The sequence below is a fragment of the Macrosteles quadrilineatus genome, unplaced genomic scaffold, assembly GCF_028750875.1.
Source record: "Macrosteles quadrilineatus isolate MER2022 unplaced genomic scaffold, UCM_ALF_1.0 Scaffold_2__2_contigs__length_208266976, whole genome shotgun sequence".
Lineage (NCBI taxonomy): Eukaryota > Metazoa > Arthropoda > Insecta > Hemiptera > Cicadellidae > Macrosteles > Macrosteles quadrilineatus.
Genome location: NW_026542595.1, coordinates 191,549,212 through 191,574,767, shown reverse-complemented (window position 1 = coordinate 191,574,767; position 25,556 = coordinate 191,549,212). Strand labels below are relative to the sequence as shown.

Here is a 25,556-nt window from a genome sequence, read left to right as displayed (position 1 = left end):
TGGGTTGATTATCACCCAAAGTACTACTGTATTTGTAAACTTGTTTCTTTATGCCAGGTGTAGCCCTTAAGAAATCAGCAAATCTACATACTCTAAGCTTCATTCTGATGTGCCATACTCCTATATTTATATTTGGTAAATGACCTTAACCGTTTACATAAAATTTGATTGTATCACTTTAATAATATAATAGATTTGTAAACTTGTTTCTTTAAAGTTCTTGTCATTTCAATTGATAATTTTCTCAGTTATGTACTAAAGTAGTATTTTTTTCTTGCAGGCTGTTGGAGGCAATATAATGACTGGAAGTCCAATTTCTGATCTCAACCCAATATTCATGGCTGCGGGTTGCAAACTGGAGTTAGTGAGTCAAGGTATCTTGATTAATTAACTTTTATCATTAATCTTATTTTTTTTAACAGTAACATTTTTTACATCTAAATTTATTTTTTCACGAAATCAAAATGTTCTATTTGTTTATTTTTATAAGAGTTGCTTTCAGAACCAACCTGCTTTTTTCTTAACTTTTTTTAAAAAAAGCTACTACTATTTCAAAAAAATTAGATAGGCTACAATATGTCTTACATTTCACCCCGATCAAAAATTTAAATCCTACTGAAATTTTTTTTTTTGTTACAGTGAATAAACATTAAAACATTATAATATAATAATGATAGTATTGATTGGAACTATGTTTTTAGAAAAACAGCAGTGTGAAAACAAACAAATTGAAGACTACTTCTCATTGTTTTTTTTTTTTCTCCAGGGGTAGTAGTATATTTCATAACTAGGACCGAAAGTGGCATTTTCCGGCACGGAGGAAACCCCAATTTTACGAGCGAGGCGAAGCCGAATATGTGAGAGCTATTTTCACGTACGAGGCAAATCCGAGGACGGGAATAATGAAGCAAGTGCCGGAAAATAACTTTCTGTACGAGTTATGAACGATACTTTTCATCACGATACAAAAAAAATCTTCTAAAAAGGAAACCTACATATATTTTCAATTAATTTTTAAAACATAAAAATAAAAGAAAATATTCTGAAGGAAACGTAGCTACATATTTCCAATAAATTTTCTTAAACATCAAAATAAAAGATTAAAACAACTTTTTACAATACCTACAGTTGATTCAAATCATTAAATTAAACCGTAACAAAACACTAGCACGCGTAGTGAGTAAATGGAGAACTAATCAAGAGCGAGGGAAAATCAGCTGATAAATTAGAGCTTGGGAAACAAATACTTTCATTGATGTCAGCTGTTATCGAAAATAGTAACTTTCAATACGGAGTGATGAAAAAATAATTCCTTCAGCTCTGTACTGTATGTATTGAAAAGAGCTACATGACAAAAATACCTCTATTAATTTATTTTCAATTTGTTCATGGCTTTTATTGGATATTTTGTTTCAGGTGAAAAAAGAGTTGTGCCGTTGGATAATTCCTTCTGGACTGGATACAGGAGAAACATTGTAAAATCAGAGGAGATCTTGCTGGCCATCCACATACCATTCACTACTGAGGTTGTTATTGCCTTACTGATACTTAAAGAATGTGGCTTTATGATATCCATGTCTATTTATGACTATCCACACAAGAAAAGCTCTCACTAAACTAAATCAAATTCACTAAGACATTGCATCAGCTTCAGAGTCATCAAGGGAAATCTTAGTCTCACTTTGCAATTCATATTCTAAAACTCTGCATTGGTACGTGACAGATCATTAAACTATTGTTAGATAGAACTTTTTTGATCTAAAATGTATTTTCCAGAACCAGTACTTTGCAGCCTACAAGCAGGCCAAGAGGAGAGAAGACGACATTGCTGTTGTCAACGCAGCTTTCAATCTCCAGCTGAACTCCCAGAGTCATGTTGTAGACATGGAGATGGCTTTTGGTGGAATGGCTCCAACCACAGTGTCTGCTACCAATACTGCTGCTGCCTTGAAGGACAAGTAAGTAAATGTATATACAGCTTGTATTTAATACACTCATAGTATCAGGTTTTTCTGTACACTTGTAGCATACATTGTATACCAATCCAAAAGTAATGAGTGATTATATAATTTGTTCTGAAATTGCAAAACAATTTTTTATTTTCCAGGCCCTGGACCTCTGCTACTATAGAAGCAGCATTCTCTACCCTCATGTCAGAACTGTCTTTAGACCCAGGTGCCCCCGGTGGTCTTGTGTCTTATAGATGTTCCCTGACTCTCAGGTAAGCACTATAAACTAAAGAGAATTATTAAAGATTTATAATTATTATGCATCAGCTGAAGACAACTTTAAGGTATCGCTGACTTCATAAAGTGCCAGGGCGGCTCCAGGAATAATCTTTTGGGTAGTCCTGACAAGGATTAAGAAGGAGTTTGATCGGGAGACGAGAGGTTTGAGGGACTTACCCCCAAAAAAGGAGGAATTTTAAAATTTAAATGCAAAATAATGAGTTTGAATGAATTCCCTTTAATTACAAATATTCAAATTTCTTTACTTATTTATAATTTTGAAATACCTACCAAAATTTGGATAGGCCCGGTCCTACCTGGCCTACCCTCTGGAACTGCCCCTGATAAAGTGATTAATTTGAAATATATTTACTGCCAGTATCCCCTACTTAAATCATATTCTTAACCCTTCCTGGACGGGCGAAATTGTGACATAGAACGGGGGAAAAAATATAGGAAAAAAAAAATTAATTTTCATTATTTGTGTTTTGTTATACAAGTATACATAAAATAAACACAATGGAACACTTCATACCGTCAAAATAGTTTTTTACTCGTTTTTAACTATGCGGGTATATCCGATACTCGTCCGTGGATGAGTAGAAAAGCAGCGGATATATCCGCCACCCGTCTTTGAAGATATGACCATGACAACGTTGGGCAATAAAGAACAATATGTAAAAAATAAATAAAGATAACGTAGTGTTGAGGGTAAAACGTCGAGGGGGGCGTAGGAGAGGTGGGCGGTGCGAGGGAGAGGGGGAGGCGTGGGAGAGGGGTTGGTGTGGGAGAGAGCACAGCCATGGAGAGAGCAGGAAAGTGGCGCCTTGGTACCGCAAAATGTCTGGTTACTGCTCAAGCACCTGCCAGTCTGTCTAAAGAGAAGGCGGTTATATCCGCTCCCGTCCGGAATATGAAAAACCATAAGCATATATATCCGCCACCCGTCCTTTATCGCCAAAGACTTAGGCGGATATATCCGTCACCCGTCCGGGAAGGGTTAAAAAAGGTTCAGGAACGGTTTTCTTTCTTCATACGAAGACCACGCTAACCCGGCGGAGTTTGCGTCGTCAGTTTTCTTAACTGATCAGTTACCATAAATGTCTCTTATTGGTCTTTGTGACGTGTTTAAATGTCTATTTATTATTTTCGTGTTAATTAATATGACGCCCTTTGTATGAAGAAAGAAAACCGCCCTTGTACAGCCTGATGATGGTGCCAAACAGGTGACGAAACTAATGGTGTTTACAACAACATTGGATTGCCTAATAGCAAGTATTTGAACCTTTTCATATACTATTTGGCAATCTGAAGGCTAACACCTACAATGAAATCATAATCCTTTGCCAGTTTCCTTTTCAAGTTCTACCTGAAAGTAAGTCAGAGGTTGGAGAGTAAGAATGTCGCTGTTGAAAAACTTCCAGACTCTTACAAGAGTGCCATCAATGGATTTACAAGCGTACATACGAAGAGCTCACAATACTTTCAAGTGGTGAGTACAGGCTAAACACATAAGCAAGTGTACTTTCTGAGAAATATAATATAAAACTAGCTGTAAAACTGTACAGTAATCATTATTTTATAACTAAAGTACTTTTGCACATGACATGATGATGATATTTACTAATGACTCTTTTCAACTTTAGCAGTCTATATTCCATTACCTACCGATTGTTAATTACTTTCCAAATTTGTCAATTCAAAATTGTAAACCTATTCAAGGTTGTTATATAAGGATCCTGGTAATTCATATTCAATGGTTGAAAGGTTTGAATTCCAAACATGGATCATTATTGGACATTGCATTTGTATGAAATATATTGAAGAATATTTTGATTTGTTATTGCAAAGTTTTGACAAAGGGATTTTTAATTTAACATTGTAAATAATTACAGTTCATTATTGATCTGAAGTGGAGTTACTGCCTTAAAAACTATCATGTTTTATATCAGGTTATTTAGCTCAGCTGGTTTAATCAATTTCACTGAATTGGAGTACTGTGGACGATAGATCAAAACATTTTATGGATAGAATACAAGGTGTTTTTTTCATTTTGCAACTCATAATAAATTTACCTTAAAATATGCAATAATATAAGGGTTGCTATTTCACACAACACTTTCATATAAGATAGTACTGTACACTAAACGTTTGACTATTATTTTTTAATTAATTTCAGGTTCCTTCAACTCAATCGAAGACAGACATGATTGGTCGTCCAATTGTACACAGGTCTGCATTCAAACAGGCTACAGGTAAAACATTTTGTCATTGCAGTTTTAGAAGCTATAAAATCCTGATTGTAAAAGTGCTCTGAGTTTAAAAGTAACATGGATCTTCTTATCAGAATGTGCAAATCAATAAAATATCACAAACTACACACCAGCTAGAAAAAAATCCAATTTTCTCTAATTACGTCTTGGGCAACGTCTTAGGATACATTCAATGGAAAAAAACCGTAACTTGTATTGCAACAATATTAGGTCTCATGCAGCTCCCTTATACAAAAAGGGCTCTTTTAAACCAGTTTCAAATTTATGTAGGTTTTTTTACAAGTGAAACTCCTGGAAGTACAACAGGGTACTAATTCCAGATCAGTTATAAACTGTGTGGCTAAAACTCAGATAATGATTCATATATGAGTGAGCGGTGAACAGTTGGCATTTAGAATCATTACCAGGTGGGTTATCTTGACTCTACAAACCAGATAGATCACCCCTCAGTTAAATCAGAGAGTTGAATATTCGGTACTTTCCTGTTAAAGGGAACATTCATTATTATCGATGATTTTTTTCGATTTATCGATATTTTTGTTTTCCGATCCATTACAAATTGACAACTGATCTTGTTTAGGCTAAAATAGACTATTATATGGATTAAGAAATGAAACTGTTCTAAGCTAACCTAACATAACCAATCAAACTTGTTGTACTATTTAAAAATTCCTTTTGATATCAGAAAAGACAAGGTAAACACGGAATTTTTAAATGTTACACAGCAAGTTTGGTTAGTTATGTTAGGTTTTTTTTTTAGAAAGTTTCATTTTATTATTGTTTGTTGATACTGAACAATATTTATCGTAGTTGTCAGCTGATATGTTTCAATTTGTTAATTTCGATATATCGAGAAAAAAATCATCGATAATAATGAATGTTCCCTTTAACAGGAAAGTACCGAATATTCTTGCTAAAAACAGGTTGAACGTTGTTACAAATAATGTCTTTCATTTTAGATCAATTAAATCAAAATAAGTATAAGCTTTATCCAACCATCCTTCACAGGTGAAGCGATCTACTGTGATGACATGCCTCTCTGGCAAGACCAGGTATATCTGGCCCTGGTGTTCAGCAGCAGAGCACATGCCAAGATACTCAGCATAGATCCATCAGCAGCTCTTGCACTTCCGGGTGTCCATGCTTTCTACTGCTCTGATGATCTACCAGCTGAAAACAACTGTTACGGACCAGTGTTTAAGGATGATTTGATATTTGCTGATAAAAAGGTAAAACTTCAAAGTACATAGTGTTCTTTCTTCCTAGACTATTCCTTGATTTGGGTTTCAACTAGACCTTTCAATCGTCTCCTATCTCGCCCCTGAGTTTTCTCTCAATTATCTGAATTAGTGAATTACTTACTTACTTACTCTTACTTCATTGGCCACGCTTAAGGAGATATTTTGCCGCACCAACAATGCCCCTACAATTCTCTATCTGTTACATCTTCCTCTATTGCTCCTAATCGATTATCCAATCAATTAGCTTAATTGAAAGAAATAAAGTTTGCAACGTATACTATTAATTGTTAACTAATTTTGTATAGAATTATTCATTTGCTTTCTTTGATGTTTGCAGGTAATGTGTGTAGGTCAGGTGGTAGGTGCAGTAGTGGCAGATACACAACAGCTGGCTCAGAGAGCTGCTAAACTGGTCAAGGTGGAATATGAGGATCTTCAGCCAGTCATCATCACAATTGAGGTAAATATGTCACGTTTTGTGGGTCCATAATATTTTTCAACGGTCTTAATAATTGCCAAAAACACAAAAGACTACTGATTATGATTTAAGTTTCTTTCGGAGTCTTAGCCCTCTATTTTGTTACATTAACTTTACTTATTTTACCCTTCTTGGTCATTTGTACCCAAAAAGGTATTTGTCCTCATTACAGAGAAGAGATTACATTCACTAAAAAAAACTGCATTTTCATGCGGTTTTTGACTTTAAAAAATTGTATCTCTAGACTCGTTGAAACACTTTTTGTATTATAAACTGAATAATGTTCCAGGATTCAATTAGAGAGAAGTCTTTCTTTGGTCCTGTTCCAAAGACACTGAGATATGGAGATCCAGAAGCAGTCTTTGCAGCAGCTGAATGTGTGTTGGAGGGAGAGGTAAGGGTTGGAGGACAGGAACATTTCTACATGGAGACTCAAGCTTGCATTGCTGTTCCTAAGGGAGAAGACGACGAGATGGAAATTATATCTTCTACACAGCATGTATCTGAAACACAGGTCTGTGCAATATTCTAGCAAGTTTTCTAAGCAAAATCATTCAACATATAGAAAAATATAAAATGGTCAAGGTTGTTAGGGTTTGTTAGGATAGCAAGCTAACCTAAGCGTGAACAATCCAAACTGGCACAAGAAATACAAACAATTCACACCATACATAATTATTAAAATGTTCCACTCTCACTGATAACATTTTCATTAAAGGAATTTTTGAGCTAGAAGTTTGATGTGAGTCTTCCTTTATTGAAAGTTTTTCATGCTTCTTGTGCCAGGAGGGACTTTTTCGTACTCATAAAAGCCTTCTCTCCTGACCAAATCTGTTCTCTGAGACAAATTTTTATTCACCTAACTCCCTAGAGTTAAACCTAAGTTAAACTAGAAGCAATCCGATTTTTAGTTAAGATCTCGCTTGCATATTGTAATTGAAGCTCACTGCAACTTGTGGTTTAGATTTGTAGATGTTAAAGGTACACCTCAATAAGATCATCAAATGATTATCATCACACATCTAAGATGAGGGAGATTAGTACAGTAGCGATTTTCAGTTCAGGTAGAGAAAATTAACTTAGTCAATAGTTATTGGTCTAGATCTAAATGATTTCTATTCACTTGTATCTGAACATCATAGTAGATCAGAAAAAAAATAAAAGCCAAGTGTAAATTTAGCTTTATTTAATGCCAGTTAGATTTCTTTGCCTGGGATGTATGTATTTCCTATAAAGTTTCTCCATGATTTAACACTATTTGGATTCAATCATTTAGGCTGAAGTGGCCCATATGCTTGGAGTGGACAGGAACAAAATAGTGGCCAAGGTGAAGCGTATTGGAGGAGGGTTTGGTGGAAAAGAGGCAAGAAGTTTAGTTCTTTCTCTGCCTTGTGCTCTGGCAGCTTCAAGGTAAGTGTCAAATATGCTTATAAATCATAATTTTAGATTTTCTTCTCATTTGGATTTTACAGATTCATAGTATTAAAAATTTAATGCTTATAGTAAAAGAACGTACTTGTACTGCGAGAATATTATTAATTCAAATTCAAATTCTTTATTCACTGATAAACATCTTAAAAAGTACAACGTACAAGGATAGGAGTGTCGTCATAACAATGTATTTGTACAAACATTAAAAACCGCTTGTTTGGGTTCAGACTTTGGAAGACATTAGATATTGGACATTGGATATTGACGTTGCATATTGGAAAACAATACTCTTCAAGGAACTCTTGCACATGCAGAATTATTAATGGTCTTTTAAAGAAAAATTTTAAAAAGCGTTTGCCTCGTAGCTAACTCTTATCTATTAGCCCCAAGACTCTATTTTTCTCACGTAAGCTAGCGTAACTCGATTCTTTAAAAAAAAAATCCTTGTGTGGTTTTGTAACACATTAATTTTTTAATTGACTCCTGATGGTTCAGACTTTTTTAAAGTTTGTATTAGAATGTGTCCTGACAAGAGGGTGTCTACTGCATACCGTACTATTTATATTCGAGACAAACTGTACAACTTTGGATTATAGTTAATTTTAATTCGATCTTAAAATCTACATCATCAAAAGCGTCTTGTTTTTGCTATAAATTTTTCTATAAAAATGTCCACAAATCCTTTCAAGCATCCAAACTTGTTGATTGTTCCTAGCTATCAATAGTATGAGTATTTAATTGCATTTTGCTACCCAGATTGGGCAAACCAGTGCGCTGCATGCTAGACAGAGATGAAGACATGATCTCTACGGGACAGAGACATCCGTTCTTGGGCCGCTACAAAGTTGCATTCACTTCTCAAGGGAAGATTACAGCTTGTGAAATCAAGCTTTACAGCAACGCTGGAATGTCTTACGATCTGTCAAATGAAGTGTGTATTGTACTTCAAATATAGTTTGCATACCGTTTCTTCATAGCCTATATAGTGATTTAGACTTCAAAAGTGGTTTATCTAATAAGCTAATGGACATAATAAGAGCTTTTGGACTGCCAATAGTCAAGTTTAATTGGTTTAATGACCTAAAATCTTTCCAAATCAGATCTTACTGGCAAATTCTATTGAACTAAATAGCTGAGGTTTTAATTGTACCTACAACTCATGACCAAATAATAGGTTTCATATTTTTAATCTAACATGACCTCCATACAAAATCATGAACGTAATAACTTACCAAATTACTCCCAATGGATTTTTTTATTAATGTAGGTATTTTTCAATACAACTATCTATACTGTTTCCATGTCTGACGATGATTGTCTTCTTATTAGCTCCTCAACATTTTCATGTCTTTTGCTACTTCATCTTTCCTGACGTACTTCATACTACTTTTCCTACTTTCCTACTACTTCATCTTTCCTGAAGATGCTACACTGGTGGCGATATGTACATCGAGATTAAACCTCTACAATCATCAAGAACCTGGTAAACAACATCATTAATAATTTGTTCTTTAAACTGGGAATACCACATAAATTCATCTTTCCAACTCTTTTTCAGGCATCCAAGGGGTTCTTCCATTTAGTTTTTCCTTTTACATTTGTTTACACACAAAATATAAGAAATATATGGGTTTTACCGTTTTATCATACCACATATCAGTCCATCTTAGATGTCTGGTGTTAGGGTTCATGAAGCATGAAAACTGTATCTGTAACATTATACAGGAATCCATATAAGATGCAATCTGCAAACTTAAAACCAATAATGAAACTTTCTGCTCTTTTGTTATGCATTAGGTGATGGAGAAGGCGATGATGCATTTTGAGAACGCGTACCACATCCCCAACGTGATGGTTTACGGTTACGTGTGCAAGACCAACCTCGTAACCAACACTGCCTTCCGAGGGTTTGGAGGACCTCAGGGGATGTTCATTGGGGAGACTATGATGAGACAAGTGGCTGCCTATCTCAACAAGGACCCTTTCCAAGTAGGTGTTACTAGTATGGGTAGAATACTGCTGTATGTGTTATGAGACAAGTGGCTGCCTATCTCAACAAGGACCCTTTCCAAGTAGGTGTTACTAGTATGGGTAGAATACTGCTGTATGTGTTATGAGACAAGTGGCTGCCTATCTCAACAAGGACCCTTTCCAAGTAGGTGTTACTAGTATGGGTAGAATACTGCTGTATGTGTTATGAGACAAGTGGCTGCCTATCTCAACAAGGGACGCTTTCCAAATAAGTGTTACTAGTATGGGTAGAATACTGCTGTATGTGTTATGAGACAAGTTGATGCCTACCTCAACAAGGGACGCTTTCCAAATAAGTGAACCTCTCCGATGAATACTAGTTATTAATGATTAGTTTGTTTTATTCAGATCTGCAGTATGAACCTGTTCAAAGAAGGTGACATCACTCACTACAAGCAGGATCTCAAGTATTGTACACTGGACAGGTGTTGGTCAGAAGTAGTGAGAGACTCAGACTACCATAGACGAAAGGCTGAAGTTGACCGGTTTAACAGGTTTGTGTAGTTTTATTTGTTTGAAGGTATTTATATTTGGACTTTTAGAGAGTATTTAATTAGAAGTACTCAAAGTGGAATGTTTTAGCACTCAACAAACTCACATGTGAGGGGATGCAGCCACAAGAGTGCCAAATTTCACGCACATTAAAGTTTATCCAAGCCTGAGAATAATTGGAGCAAAAACCTGATAAGCACTTTCAGTAAAAGAATAATATGTTTTATTGCAATTCAAAAATAACACTCCCAGCTCCCAGCAAAACAAAAAATTATCCTCTTTCTGTTAACACACATAGTAAAGAAACACCAGTATGTATTGCAAATGGACAACTTTTTGGGAGCAGGGGAACAGTAAAATCAACTGATTAATTTTCCCTAGCTCAAATCAGAGTTTGGGGAAAATAATCTTGTTAAACTTTATTAGCTGTCAAATACGACTATTTTCTTGGTGGAATGAAGAAATGAATATCATTCATCTGATTTTGTTACCAAATTGTGATAGTTGACAAAAGTTTGTTTAGTAGTTTGATTATAGATGTCTATTTGTAATGAACATTAATAACATTATAATTGTTAACTATTAAACTCTTTGAATTTATCGATTATGGAAATATGTGTTTATTTATTTCCCTCTTACAGGAAGAATAGATGGCGTAAACGAGGCATTGCAGTAGTGCCTACCATGTTTGGAGTTGGTTATATAGAGCAGTTCCTCAACCAATCAGCAGCTCTAGTGATGGTCTACACTGATGGCTCAGTGTTGTTGTCTCATGGAGGGATGGAGATGGGCCAAGGACTTCACACAAAGATGATTCAGGTATCAGTTGTATTGGTCCTGACAATGATGACAATGGGTTAAGTTAACTGCAGCTTGAAATATCTATTGTCACCCTTTTTTTGTGCTACAAGTTTTTCCTTGAGCATATACCGGTAGTCTTACTCTTAATTCCTTATTTCAGCCTAGCAGATAGAATTGGGAAAACCTTTTAATTCATATCTGGGTAGTGATTACATGAAATGACACTGACATAATACAGGGGGCTGGGTAGTTTGCATGCCCAGCTGCTGTTACTCTCTCTCTCTCCTTTTTTTTCATTTCCTTGAGTTGTCTTCCAAGCATGCAATGTTCATTTAGGGAAAAAAACTTTGCATTCTTTGATCATTGTTGCCAAGTCTTAGCAAACTCTTAGACCAGTTGCCGGATAGTTCTTTGGGCTATCTATTTGTTACAAAGTTATGCATCTCCTTGGTTTATTTCATCTTCTCCTATTTGTTTTTCTTTTGAAAAAATCATTCTTAATGGTGTTACAAAACTTTACTTGCACAATTGTAAATATTTAAAATAAATAATCAAATCAAGGTTTTATCATCCTTAAATTTATAATTTATTTGGAAATTTGTTGCAAAATTGTGCGTTGAATCAATTTTAGGAAAAAAAATAAAACATGTGTCTGATATGTTAAGGTTGCAAGCCGTGTTCTCAACATCCCAGTGTCTCTTATCCACATATCCGAGACTTCCACAGACAAAGTGCCCAACACTGTAGCCACTGCAGCCAGTCTTAGCTCCGACCTCAATGGAATGGCTATCGTTGTGAGTGTATTATTAGACCTTATTTTCTAGTTTTGTTTTCCTAATGTTTGGTTATATATTTCTTGACATAGAAAATCATGATGACTGTAAAACACACAGGGTAAAACGTGTTTGTATCTTCTACGTGAAATATTATTTGTTTATAGGTAACATACATTTTTTTCAACACATATTTTCTTGTATATCTTATCTACGCCTGTGGCATTCATTTGGCTCAGACTGTAGCACCATGGACTTTGGGCCCAAGGCAGGGATGTCATGGATACAAATCCTGGCATACTCCTGTAGAGTTCAGGCCTTGCTTTGCTTGATACGTTTCACGCACAGGCCTCTATGGCCCATGTAAATTTCATTATGCTTAGTGGCCCAGGATCACTTATAGAATAAAAATGGTTTATATTACCTGTCCATAATTAATCCAGCCTTGACAATAACCTACACATTTTACATAGTTACCCTAAAAAAGGACGGTTTTTAGATTGTTTAGAGGAATTCGAGATCTACAAATCCATCAAGAATGAGCCACAACACATTTTAAATGAACAGACCTCTTTCAAGTCCAACATTATCTATGACGCAGCGATTAGAATAGGACAACAATACCACCGGCATTCCATAGATAACGGGAGAGGAGCAAGGACACCTCAGTCATGACCACGCAACTACCCGTGCCGCGTCGTAGTGTCCTGTACTGGCCATCAGTAGCAATGTTATTCCGTATTTTCGTGTTTTGTGTTGTACGTGTGTGTTTTTGTGTTTACCGACGACCTCAACATGAGTAACATGACATTTTTATCAGCCTGATGATGGGATTTTAATCCTGAAACCGGTCGCATAAGACAACAACAATAGGATCACTGACGGACAGGTAATATAAACCATTAGAGAACCCGTGCGGCTTAATAAGCCGCATAGTATGAAACATAACGCCTAGGAAAACCTTATGCTTAAATTCGAGTAACTTAAGTTACATCTTAGAGTTGCTTGAAAAATTGTTAGAAACTAATTTTAAATATCTCTATTGGCGTCGTCAAGGTTCACCTACATTATTTCTTCTCTAAGTTTAAAGTAATTAAAGTTGGTTCATTTTATTTCTTTGATTTGAGACATCCCCCCGATCAAACGAATTTTCTCCGTAGAGTAACCTGAAAAGTGGGGTGATATCAACCATTTAATGTGCTCCATTTTTTAACCACAAAATCTGGGTTACCAACTGGACAGCCATAATCTGCTTTGAATAGGCTAAAGCAGCAACGCCATTGAAAGATGGTTAACGCGTAATTTGACGTCTTGTCTGTCAGTCGCAGGGTTTATTCCATTGTCTGTGGTCACAGTATATGCCCCGCATAAGAACATTCTCATATTGTTCAGTGCAGTATCTCTTAATACCTTTCCCAAAGTTTTGAAAGTATGGATACATTTGTCGAAATAGGTTGGTTCTTGTAGCTATAATATTTGGATAGCAATTTTACTTTTCTCTTTTTGAACAGTGTAGACTATATTATTTGCCTCTCCTGAATCATAAAAATAATCTTGACCGTAACTACTCGATCGTTTTATACATAAACACTAATTCCATCACTTATGTATGGTCTAATATTGCCACTAAAACTTTCAATAGCAAATGAGTTTATGAAACTTCTTATTTTTGACTTGAAATGTCTGGATTTTGTTGGTGAATTCAGTCAAAAAAAACGTAGGCCTATAAAATTGTCCGAGGAACTGGCAACATAACATAGTAGTAAACAATCCATTTACGTTTTTTTTTCAATTGAAGTATAGCGAGTAATACAAAAGTTTACGATAAAAACATAAGGTCCGCCAAGATTTGGGTTAAACTTACTACTTGAACTTATCATAGTCAAGGCATTATTATAGTTTTTACTAAATGTTTTGAAATGTCCCGATCTGTTAGTGTTTGAAGTAAACATTTCTTGTATGCATTAATTTGATCTGACATTAGGCAAGTTTATTTTCCCACCATGACAACACTAAGTTGCATAGCAGTGGCAATTTGTATTCAGCTTACCAAGTAAATGTGTATCTGGATGGGTATCTGTTAGACCAGGCCTCTATTTTTCTACTCTCCTCAGTCCTCATACGCACCAGATATCTTATTATTAATTGTGTCCTCCTCCCGTGTTCAATATTTCTTCTTTGAACTTGAGGCATTTTCTGTTCTTCCAACAAAACTGACTTAACTGTTTAACTTGATCTTAACCAACTAAATATTACAAACATCAATATTTACTCCCAAAAAGCTAATGAGTTCCTTTTTATAAACAGCTGTTTTTTGTTTTTAAATTTGTTCTATGTATTTCTTATGGGGAAAACCCGACTTTTGAGAGGGTCTCCCGCCCTTAAGAGCAAGATTTTTAAAATTCTAAAACCTTATTGCATAACTACATATTGAGACGAATCTTTTGACACCTCAAACGTTGAAATTGGTCCACAAATAAGGGAGGAGTTGCGTTATCAAAAAACGGCTTCACGTATTATATATATAGATTTTTATCCCATGTAAATGCAAATTCAAGGTAAAAGAGGCCATGACGTTTATGTAAGAGAAAGGTCCTACGTCGACCTTGGCATCATTCATCGATAGCCTAATCACAAATGGCATCTGAGTCTGGAAACGCCATTTGGAATCAAACTAGCAATCTCCAGATTTGAAGACTATATCACTAGGCTATCTAGACATTGGATCTGTTAAGATCTTGTCTTTTTGGGGTTTGGTTATCTAAATGATGGAGTCTCATGATTAAATCCACTTAGCTAAATGGTAATGTATTTACCCAGTGGTTCCGGATCTACCTTAAACTTAAGGTATATCCATAAAGTGAAAAAGATAAGTCTAGTAGTAGATAAGAGTTTCTTTTCCTCAGGATGCTTGTAACAAGTTGAATGAGAGACTCAAGCCTTACAAAGCTGCCAAGCCTGAGGGACAATGGAAGGATTGGGTGTTGTCTGCTTGGTTTGACAGAGTCAGTCTGGCAGCTACAGGATTCTACAGGTGATATCATAGATACAAGATTACAAGCAAAACTAGAAACAGAGGTTGTATAGTGGTTGGAGCTAGGGATGACTTCATGACAGATACGGAGATTATGATTCAAGGTTTAAGTCTTGTCAACTACAACAGTTTATAATTATGTGATCAATTAGTTTATAGCTTAACCTGTAGATGTCTCACCTAAAGTAAAACTAAGACAAGAACTATCCCTGTGGCGGAAATATCATCCCTCTTATAAGTTGTACTATAATTTTAGGCAAATTCTTCTTCTGTAGGCAAAATAAGAATGACCTATATCACTTATACAATGTTCACATCCCGATAATAATTAATTTATGTAGGTACCAAAGAAATAACAACAATACAGTAACCAATTCATCTACAACCTAAAGTGGATTCTTGTTTAAAAAGTTGGTTTTTATAAGATTAAATAAGTGAGTGTGAAGAAAAGATGACTTGCAGTTGGGAAGATGAGTTCTAGAAGAGGTCCAGACTTTATAACTGTGAGTTTGCAGCATAGCTATGCCATCTTATTGTGCACCCCCTTTCAGAGAATCCCATTAATACCAAAACCTATAAGAATTATGAGTTCCTCTTAACAATGATTTTCTATTCTTCCCCTTGATTTCACCCATAACATCTCAATATTCAAACAGGATTTAGGAAGTTTTCTCCACTCCTTTCTCACACAACAATAAGTGTTTGCATAAAAAATAAGCATCAATAATGACAGAATTTAAATTTGTCGCCACAGTTTACAAATGAAAGTCTACCCATCAGTTCTAACAACATACTTTCAACTATATTTATTCTTAAACATATCTCAATCATAGTTATTTCAAACATGCTTTCTATTATTGTCCTCTTCTAGGATTCCAGATGTTAATTATGACTTCAAGAAGAACGAAGGATTGGCTTTTGATTACATGACTTATGGAGCTGCTGTGTCTGAAGTCGAGATAGATTGTTTGACTGGGGACCATATTGTAAGTTTGATGTTTATTTTATTTTTATTAATGGGTAACCATTACAAGTAGATTTGAAAGTATTTTATCCACCACATCATATAAAACTTGTGTGATATGTTCAAACAAACGGTAACATAGCATCCAAAATGACAGAGACAGGTGAATAGAATTTTTGTACCATATAGTACACCATAATGACTGTGGCGAAATCCTTGTTTTATTCAGAATCCATACAAATTCCTCAACTTTTTCTTTTAGAATTATTACTATCCGTCCAGTCAATTTCAACAATAAAAAGCACCAACACTAATACATATGACTGGATTGGTCTGTTTGCAGGTTTTACGCACAGACATAGTGATGGATATTGGAGAGAGTCTGAACCCAGCTATCGATGTCGGACAAGTGGAAGGCGGCTTTATGCAGGTGCGACAACTTATGTATACTAACAGTAGAGATAAGTGAATAAAGTTTTCCAAAGTACTGGTTATTTTATAGATATGTAGTTTTAGTTTACCATCTCCAGTGATGTTGTCTGAAGTTTGGTGATTTGTATGTTGTGTTTTTAATGGCTAGAAGTAGGGCTTTTAGTAAATTTTGTTATTTTGTACATTTTCTAAGAAAATAATAGTTCAAATGCAATTTTAATCAAATCTGCTTGAAAGAGCCTTTAATCCAGTATCATCAAAATTTAGTGCAGAACTAAATTGATACATTTAAAAAATACACGTGTTTTACAAGTTCAATATCTTAGTACGGTAAACTACTAGTAAACCAGACTAGTTAAACTACCAAACATTCATAGGAAATATCAATAACATACCGAGCAACGCTAGATAAACATGTGATTTGGTTGTTTAAGTGCCTGATTGACTCTGAGCTATCAACAGCGGTACAGAAGAGTGTGAGAGATACGCATTTGGCTGACCAAACCATCCATCTGAAGTCCAAATAGACCCAAATGCCCAAACATCAGGCAATTTACTTTTCTTGAGTACATTTGTTTGGATGCATATTTATAATGTCTGTCGTAGGGCTACGGACTGTTCACCATAGAGGAGACAGTTCACTCACCCCAAGGAGCTCTGTTGTCCCGAGGACCTGGAGCCTACAAGATACCCGGCTTTGGTGATATTCCTGCAGAGTTCAACGTGGCACTGCTTAAAGGAGCTCCCAACCCACGCGCCGTCTATTCATCAAAGGTATGTTCCATTACTGCATTAAGGGTGCAATATTATCAGTATGAGTAGGAAACTGTAACAATGTTGGTGCATTGTAAATAGGGTTTACAACTTGCAATAGATTTTGTCTAGTTTGGGTTGTGACTGAACCCTGAAATAAAAAAGTGTTTAACCACTAGAATATGGTACAAAAATTAATGGAAACTTTCCTTAAACCACACATGAAGTGCAAAATTATGAAACTACACATCTATTGGTTAGTCAGTACTTCAGTATATAGCACTATGGACTGTGAAAATAAATTGTAGTGTATTTTTAAACCACTAATTAATAATAAAATAAGCTTTTACCATTAATTAATCCTCCACTCAAGGTTGGTAATATAAGGAAATTATTTCCACGGAGATTTTTTTATTTATATTTTTATATTTTCAGGCGGTAGGAGAACCCCCTCTATTCCTGGCGTCGTCTGTGTTCTTCGCTATCAGGGAGGCAGTGGCAGCAGCCAGGGCGGAGGTTGGTCTCCAGGGATACTTCCGTCTGGACTCTCCCGCCACTGCTGCCCGGATACGCATGTCCTGTGCTGACCACATTGCTCAGAAGGTATTACTCTTACCTTTTAAAACTGTAAAAACTATTGGAATATCAATAACAAATTCGTTACGGTGAAAATTTACTGAATTTAACTATAAAGGGACGTATTTACCAGTTGTCCTCTCAAGTAGATAGCCACTTTAAAAAAATTGTATTCACATTTAACATATTTATTGGAATGATAATACCCTACAGTCTGTTTTCTGGAACATTTCACGCTTAAATAGTTGCTGGAAAGTAAATAAAAATTACGTCTTAAATTTAATAACACGTTCAATGCTGATCAAGAAGTTATTTAAATAGTTGTCTAATCATATAGTTTTACACTCCATGCTAAAAAACTAGTATCCCTAATAAAGTGACATATCTTATTTTATTATTATTATCCTACTAATATTATAAATGAGAAAGTTTGGATGTATAGATGTATGGATGTATGGATGTATGTTTGTGACAAGTGAACGCGAAAAATACTGGTCGGATTGGGCTGAAATTTGGCATGATGATAGCTCACATTCCCGATTAACATATAGGCATATTCTTATTTCAAAAATCCTTTCGGGCTCCGCCCCAGTGGCTCTGGAGTTTCCCATGTTAACCTTATGCGAAATGGAATTATTGAATCTTAACAGCTGTTTCAATTAAACAAGTTGGTTCTGTTCTATGATGTTAAAAAGCATTAAAGTTACAAGGATTACCAACAGGGTGCAGCATTATTATTTATTTTACATTTATGACAACAGCTAATTTGCAACCAAAAGGTGAGTGAGCGTAGCGAACGAACTTCAACCTGGAGGCGAGTTAGCGTAGCGAACGAGCTAACCTGAAGGCAAGTGAGCGCAGCGAACGAGCTCCAACCTAAAGATGAGTGAGCGTAGCGAACAAACTTCAACCAGGACGTGATTGAGCCATGCGAACGAGATAATCTTGAAAATTAAGAAGTTGAACGGGGCAAAGCCCGCGGGTTACAGCTAGTATATTATAGTAGTATAGACGTAAAGCTCTCAAAAATCTAAGACACTGAATAAAGCTGGTAAACTTTAGAATATTTCCATTTTATTTGCTCACTACTTTTGAATCCTTGTTGAGAATTATGTTTTTCGGTCTTTTATGATAGAACAGTAATTTAATATATTTAATACATATTTCAATCTACAACAAAAATATATTAAGATGACTTGATAACACTAAATACCCCCGCCGCAGCAAACCTGCAGACTAGGCGAATTTCCATTTGCCTGATTGGATGATTTACACTAAAATGTATCCTAAAAAATATCACATGTATTCCCTATTTAAATAGAATTAGAACGAGTACTTAGGTTTGCTGCAACAGGTAGGGTACATGTGTTTTTTTTTTTTGTTTTTTTTTTTATATATCTAATATATAAAATTCTCGTGTCACAGTGTTTGTCTGCAAACTCCTCCGGAACAACTTCACCGATCGTTATGAAATTTGGTGTGTAAATTCTGTAGGTATGCGAATCAGACGTAAACTATTTCCCATTTCAAAATTCTTAAAAGGGCTCCGCCCCAGTGGCTCTGGAGTTTCCCATGTTAACCTTATGAGAAATGGAATTAATGAATCTTAACAGCTGTTTCAATTAAACAAGTTGGTTCTGTTCTATGATGTTCAATAGCATTAAAGTTACAAGGATTTCCAACAGGGTGCAGCACTATTATTTCTTTTACATTTATGACAACAGCTAATTTGCAACCAAAAGGTGAGTGAGCGTAGCGAACGAACTTCAACCTGGAGGCGAGTGAGTGTAGCGAACGAGCTAACCTGAAGGCAAGTGAGCGCAGCGAACGAGCTCCAACCTAAAGGTGAGTGAGCGTAGCGAACGAGCTCCAACCCAAAGGTGAGTGAGCGTAGCGAACGAACTTCAACCAGGACGTGATTGAGCGATGCGAACGAGATCATCTTGAAAATTAAACGTAACGATACTTTCTTTCCATCGGTCTGTCTTAGGGGAAACCTATAACTTAGGCGATACGAAGTTCGCCGGGTCAGCTAGTATATATATATATTAATAGTTTAGTAAGAAATAAATGCATAGTCCGAATATGATCAAAATATTTTCATAAACAAGCAAACTACAACAGTGTACTTATTCTCCATAAGAATAACATGGGAATTTTAAATTTACAATCTTCTGGAATTTTCTCTGGAATCATTAGGTGCATAATAATGCTTCAATATACTAAATTATTTTTTTAAGCTCTACAAAATAGTTTGGAAATAAATTGGTAAATATAATTTTTTTTGGGTCAAAAGTGGGAAAACCCAATTTTTACCCCATAAATCCCTGTTCCCATTGTCATGCTGGTCATGCTGGTTCCCAAACTCGTTATTGATAAATGTAGGTTTACACGTTTATACAAATTTTCATCAAAATCGGATCATTTTTGCTCGAGTTATCGTGCTAACAAACACACATATAATTTGAGGGTACTCTGTTTTTTATAAATAAATAATTTTTGCTCGATCTCGATATATATATGAATTTGAACTGATGGTGTTTTTGGGCTCTAGGGACCTCAAAATGAAAAAGTAAATCGGTCCCGGGTCCAGGTCTTACCATGAGTACAACTCGTCAGGTATAGCATGACCGGTGGGGTGCGTTACTAGGCTACGTTACTAGCACACCCCACTGGTCATGCTATACCTGACGAGTTCTAATACGGTAATAGTTTATTCCCTATATGGGAAATTCACTGAAATAAATTGAGAGTGAACAAATTTATTTTTTCAGTTTCCTGACGCTCCCGAGGGAAAGTACAAACCTTGGAATGTGATTTTGTAAACTCTGCTACAAAACAAGGAGAATGACGGATCTGAGACCTTAGAACGGAGCTAACACACATTAGTGTTAATGGTATACAGGGTATTGTTAGGTTTAGTTTTAAAGAGGTGGTCTGAGGTGTTTCTAATGTACTATCCAAAAAAATGATAATTTATCCCGATTCCAAGAACTGTATACAGGTTAAAAACTAAATGGTAGGCTATGTGCTTCTAGGCCTGTGGGTTTATGAAAAATGTATACCGTACCTTTAGAAAGAATATTTTTCTCATTTTACTATGATTAATTAGGTAAAATCAACTAAGTAAATTTAAAAACCCAGAAAACTTAGGTTATCTCAACAATAATGAGAAATAGCCCTAAGAGATGTGCATATCAAATATTGGAATGAGTTACTCAAGAAAACTGTCGTAAAAGATAATCATTTTGATATAAATGTAACATTCAAGTTTCAATATAAAAGGTCATAGGAATTTTTTCCTGGGATGGATATCTCAAAGTTCTTTTACATGAGGCCTAAGAACAAGAACAAAATTCATTACATGACTTCTTAAAAACCAGTTCTTTATCTTAAGTGTAAAACCAGTGAGACATTTGATCAAAACGTAGCTTTATAACACTGTACATAATCTCCAAGGTTGCCTAATGCCTTTCTGGTAACTGACTCAAACACTTGATCAAATTAAGCTAGTTGGATTTTTTAAGTCAATTAGGACTTATAAAAAAACTATACCTTAATGGTACCATCTATAACTCCTATTAAATCATCTTAGAAGCATGATTTTAACTTTGAAAATTTAACTATAGCTTTCACTAATTCAATTATATTAAATTTGAGTACAAAGAAATTATGAAGAGTTTTATGATATTACATTTGAGTACAAAGAAATTATGAAGAGTTTTATAGCTATTACCTTACAAGTGTAGTAAGAGCGTTTTTACATCACGTAGGTGAATGTTGTAAACGAGCGGAAGCGAGTTGCATAATTCACCTAAGTGATGTAAACACGCTCTTGCTTAACGTGTAACGTACAAGATTTTACCTGACCCGACAATATACAACAGGGGGTTACGTACAATATTTTTCATTATCCATTTCACTCATCTTCTAACAGTAACGTTCGCCAAACAAAACCTAGGTTAGGAAAATTCTTTAAAGCATAACAATAAAATTCAAGCGCACATCTGATTTCTAGCGTTAATTGTCGTTGGCTCCATAGAGGTATATTTTTTTAAGTTGAGAACTCAATGTTATTTAATTTAAATGGGCTTCATTACTTTACCGAGTGAGTTTTTGAAACTTTACTTCACTCGTGAAGTAAAGAAGTTGTATACATCACGCTTGGGATAGGGAATTTTAACATGGCGGGTTAGGTAAAATATATTTATATCAATCTTTGTTTCAACAAATATTCCCAACAATAAAAACCGGTAAACCGCTTTAATTTCATGTGTTATTTTATGTCATGTTGGTATAAGATTGTAATATTATCACCAGTTTTGTATGATATTGTGTATGTAAGATTATGTTTTATACCAGGTATATTTGAATGAAATTAATTTGTAGGGAATTTTATAGATTTAATGTTTAACTTTTTGTACAAACAGTGTTGATATTTTTTCTATTATATGTGCTGTAATTATTGTCTTTCAATATTTAAAAAAAAATGGGTATAACTTAAAAAGCCTATACTCATCTGAAAGAATTTAGTACTCTAAGAGTAAAATAATCAGACTATGTAATGATATTTTTATAGAAGTTTTTTATTGTTATTAATTTGTTTCAAAAATGAAAATATATGTGTAATCTATGAGTGGATACTGTTCCAGTTTATTAATCTAAATATTGACAAGTATGTTTTTTGTTGTCATAAAGATAGTTATGTATGCAATATTATTTAACATGTTATTTTTAATAATAAAACTTATTAACTGTTCATAAAATGTCTGTATAAATGTTGTGCCAACTTCTCCTTCATACTATTGTACTTATTTCATAAGGCATTTCTTTTAAATAATGGTTGTAGTCTCTCTCAACTCAAATAGGTACCAGAGAAAACTCTCATTGCATTTATGCATGTAATTTTCAAGATTTCTGTTTGTTAACTAACCAGTTTGGTACATTTGAAGTAGTGAAAAAACTGGAGGCAAAAAGAGTTACAAGAACGAGACATTATAAAGATAACACCAAAATAATTATTTTCTATAAAAACTAGCAGAATAATGACAATTTAGGTTTAGTTATTGTCCTTATGTCTGACCGAACGCAAAACAATTGTTTGAGCATAGGGTTAGGGTTATCCAAATCCGGGAAAAGGAAAAGGGAACCTATTTTTCGACCAATGAAAAAAGGAATTTGATAATGTTGGTAGAAAACACTCTTTTCAGCTAGGATTAAAGAGTGGCTCTTGATCGCCAATCAGTTCAACACAATCGATAATCACATAGGTACCTAGAGACACGCCTTTACTAAAAACCTTGTGGGATAACCTAGGCATAACGTTTTGATAGTTCATATCTAGTAATAAAATAAATTTTGTCGGTTATTTTTAACATCAAATTAACAAAAATTCCGGGTTATTAAAATTACTAACCCTTTATCTTATCCGCCATGAGTTTGGTGAACAACAGGCAACGTAGTCTATGTAAAACCCAAGGGTAACCCATTTGGCCTTTCCATATAAACTTAAAACTTAAAGCCAGCTGATATTTACTTAACAAAGATTAACCAAGTTAACTGGTCAAAATTGGGCAGTTAATTATCTAACTAGTTAGTCTAAACTAGCTCCAACGGCAAGTGGTGAATTTCGATTTCGTCAGTTAAGACTTAACTGCAGTTAGAGCATGGTTTAACACGAGTTTAATTGTTTGGTGAAATTTGGGGCCTAAGGCTGTTAAGGAAAGCTGTTTTAAGCCCTTTATAATTTTTTATGGAACTTCAATAATGTCCGAGACTACAAGGCCATTGACACACTCAAGTTTCTTAATTATATAATTTTGGGTCAAATCGTTTGTCGGACCTTACAAAAAAGTTATTAGCCTTCAAAATATATTCTTTTTTGTTTGGAGATAAAATCCTTTTAAAAGGAATAGGTCAAGTTAAGACAGCAAAACCTACTAAAAATCAAATGAGACATGTAAATTCGGGACCTTTTAGGAGAATTTCATATCGTTGAATTGTTTACTGTAGCTTAACTAATATCCTGATTTGAAATATCATGGTTTAGTTTAAAAACAATTTCCACAAATTTTCAATTGAAGCACGTACATACCCTACATACCCTACATAACATACCCACATTGACATACCCTACTGGTAAGTATTTTATCATTAAAAATGTGATCTAATAGTTAACAGCCTGTTTAAAATTTAACTCAATATTTTGTGAAAAAGTAAATACATTTTTACTATGTGCTATATATTATTAACACTATTCGTATCACCTTTGTAAAAAAATATGAATAAAGAATATGAATACATTTACTGTGAAACTCCCAAATCCAGCAGAAAACTTTTGAAAGGGATTATCTACTTATCTGGAAATCTGTTCACTCAAAACACAACTTAAATTCTGTTTTGTTCTTTCCTGTTCTATGTTTGTTTGGCCCAGTCTAATTTCAGAAGCTTGATTGTACAAGTAGTACATGTTTATAAGATAAAGCAAGTGAAAGTTTAATTTTCTCAACTATTGGTTTTCCTTGAATTAAATAGGCACAGTGTGTCTCACAATTGTGCACTGTTATTGTGTATAGTAGATAAGGTATTAACTATTGCGGAGGCACAGTTAGTAAAACAAGTGAAACTGTTAATTGCGTCAATAAACTAGGTTATCTAACTTGGTCTTGCACAACTGAACTGATTCAATTATGGATATTGATATACAACAACGTAAATATTCAACGTTAATTCTCTTTGTTAATGGAAAAAAGGTAAGTGGCTTTATATACTAAAGTTAAGTAGTAATAGATTGATTGCAATTCAATTGTGTTGCTGTTTTGTCTTATTTTAGTTCAGTTTTCATCAGAATTTATTCATGTTTTACTTTGTAAATGTTTGAATCTACATTGATATGACATTTTATACATTCCTTTTACTTCTTTTAATTTTTAATGCAATACATTCTTGCTTAAACACTTTGTAAAAACTTAAAATTCTAAATATTTGATTTAGATTGTGCAATTTTTTACAAATTTGACATTTTTACTTACGTTACAAGTTACGTGATGTGTCAGTACTACAAAAAGACCTTAGAAAATTCTCCTCATTTTCGTCCTGCAAGTCGAAAATCAAGAGATTGTATTCCCTTTGCCATGCCATGTTTTTTTATAAATTCCTGCATTGCCTAAAAACCAATGTTTTTTAAAATTAATTAACTCCATGCGCCTGAAGCTACTACAAGACTCTAGTTTTTAAAAAGGTGTATATATTGAAATAAACTAACTTGCTCAATGACTATTTCCAATCACATGGTTTATAATTAATTAAATCATGTGTATGATTGTTTTATCTTAAAAAACAGTTTCTGTAAACACAGTTAATAATAAAGTTTAGCAACTATTAAACAATAACATTTTCTTTCTTTATTTAAAAGTATAGGATATTTTTAATGAGGCAACTAGTTTTCCCTTTCCCTCTTAAAAGGTAGTTAATCATACCAATTTTTACTTACATAGTGTTTTAGAATATTCCAAAAAGTCATAAGTACTATTTATCAATATTTGAATATCGAGATATTACTTAACGAAGGCCTATGTTAAGCCTATGTGCAGTTTGCATAAAAAAAGATAATAGTTTTTGATTACTAGTACCAAAAACTAAACTCAATTTTTTTTATTTAGCTGTTAGTAGTTTACATTTAAATCCCCCATCAAACACATGTTTAAAAAAATTATCACAAAATCTTTTTGCTGAGGAGGTCGTTATAATGAAGTTAATTTATGTAAATTTCCACCTTAACCTTTTCTGCTAGCGTATTTTGGAAAATTTAATACCAAATAATGATTGAAGTACCTTGAAGTGTAATGAAATTAAAATTAAGTGCTGTACTTTGAGATTTGTTTTCTAGATTAAGAATAAAATGAGTCTGAAGTACAGTTAGGCCTAGTATCATTTTGTAGTATCATATTTCAAAAAAGTCTATAAATAAGAATGTTTTATTTTAAATTAGTGGTAAACAATCTACAGTTTATTTTTAGGTAACTTAATCTGTATCTGTCTTTGATTAAT

At 34.3% G+C, this 25,556-nt stretch overlaps 3 protein-coding genes across 3 annotated transcripts in view; all 3 read left to right on the top strand.

The window, feature by feature from the left end:
- Positions 1-21,283, top strand: part of LOC128988138 (xanthine dehydrogenase-like) — a 32,083-nt gene extending 10,800 nt beyond the window's left edge. Inside the window, exons 10-30 of the mRNA XM_054409358.1 lie at positions 281-374; positions 1,417-1,526; positions 1,777-1,958; positions 2,108-2,221; positions 3,579-3,720; positions 4,408-4,483; positions 5,510-5,730; positions 6,080-6,202; positions 6,510-6,734; positions 7,497-7,630; positions 8,408-8,582; positions 9,449-9,640; positions 10,031-10,176; positions 10,816-10,993; positions 11,641-11,769; positions 14,655-14,782; positions 15,654-15,768; positions 16,090-16,176; positions 16,785-16,952; positions 17,367-17,534; positions 20,282-21,283. Of these exons, the coding sequence (XP_054265333.1) occupies positions 281-374; positions 1,417-1,526; positions 1,777-1,958; positions 2,108-2,221; positions 3,579-3,720; positions 4,408-4,483; positions 5,510-5,730; positions 6,080-6,202; positions 6,510-6,734; positions 7,497-7,630; positions 8,408-8,582; positions 9,449-9,640; positions 10,031-10,176; positions 10,816-10,993; positions 11,641-11,769; positions 14,655-14,782; positions 15,654-15,768; positions 16,090-16,176; positions 16,785-16,952; positions 17,367-17,534; positions 20,282-20,332 (2,958 nt within the window). The 3' untranslated portion in view covers positions 20,333-21,283. The remainder of the gene's footprint in view (positions 1-280; positions 375-1,416; positions 1,527-1,776; positions 1,959-2,107; positions 2,222-3,578; positions 3,721-4,407; positions 4,484-5,509; positions 5,731-6,079; positions 6,203-6,509; positions 6,735-7,496; positions 7,631-8,407; positions 8,583-9,448; positions 9,641-10,030; positions 10,177-10,815; positions 10,994-11,640; positions 11,770-14,654; positions 14,783-15,653; positions 15,769-16,089; positions 16,177-16,784; positions 16,953-17,366; positions 17,535-20,281) is intronic.
- Positions 1-22,223, top strand: part of LOC128988133 (xanthine dehydrogenase-like) — a 90,688-nt gene extending 68,465 nt beyond the window's left edge. The window contains exon 31 of the transcript XR_008490333.1: positions 21,281-22,223. The gene's annotated coding sequence lies outside the window, so the exon portion shown is untranslated. The remainder of the gene's footprint in view (positions 1-21,280) is intronic.
- A 1,962-nt stretch (positions 22,224-24,185) lies between these two features.
- The window catches only part of LOC128986768 (xanthine dehydrogenase-like), a 43,504-nt gene continuing 42,133 nt past the window's right edge, over positions 24,186-25,556 (top strand). Inside the window, exon 1 of the mRNA XM_054407283.1 lies at positions 24,186-24,259. Within this exon, the coding sequence (XP_054263258.1) occupies positions 24,197-24,259 (63 nt within the window). The 5' untranslated portion in view covers positions 24,186-24,196. The remainder of the gene's footprint in view (positions 24,260-25,556) is intronic.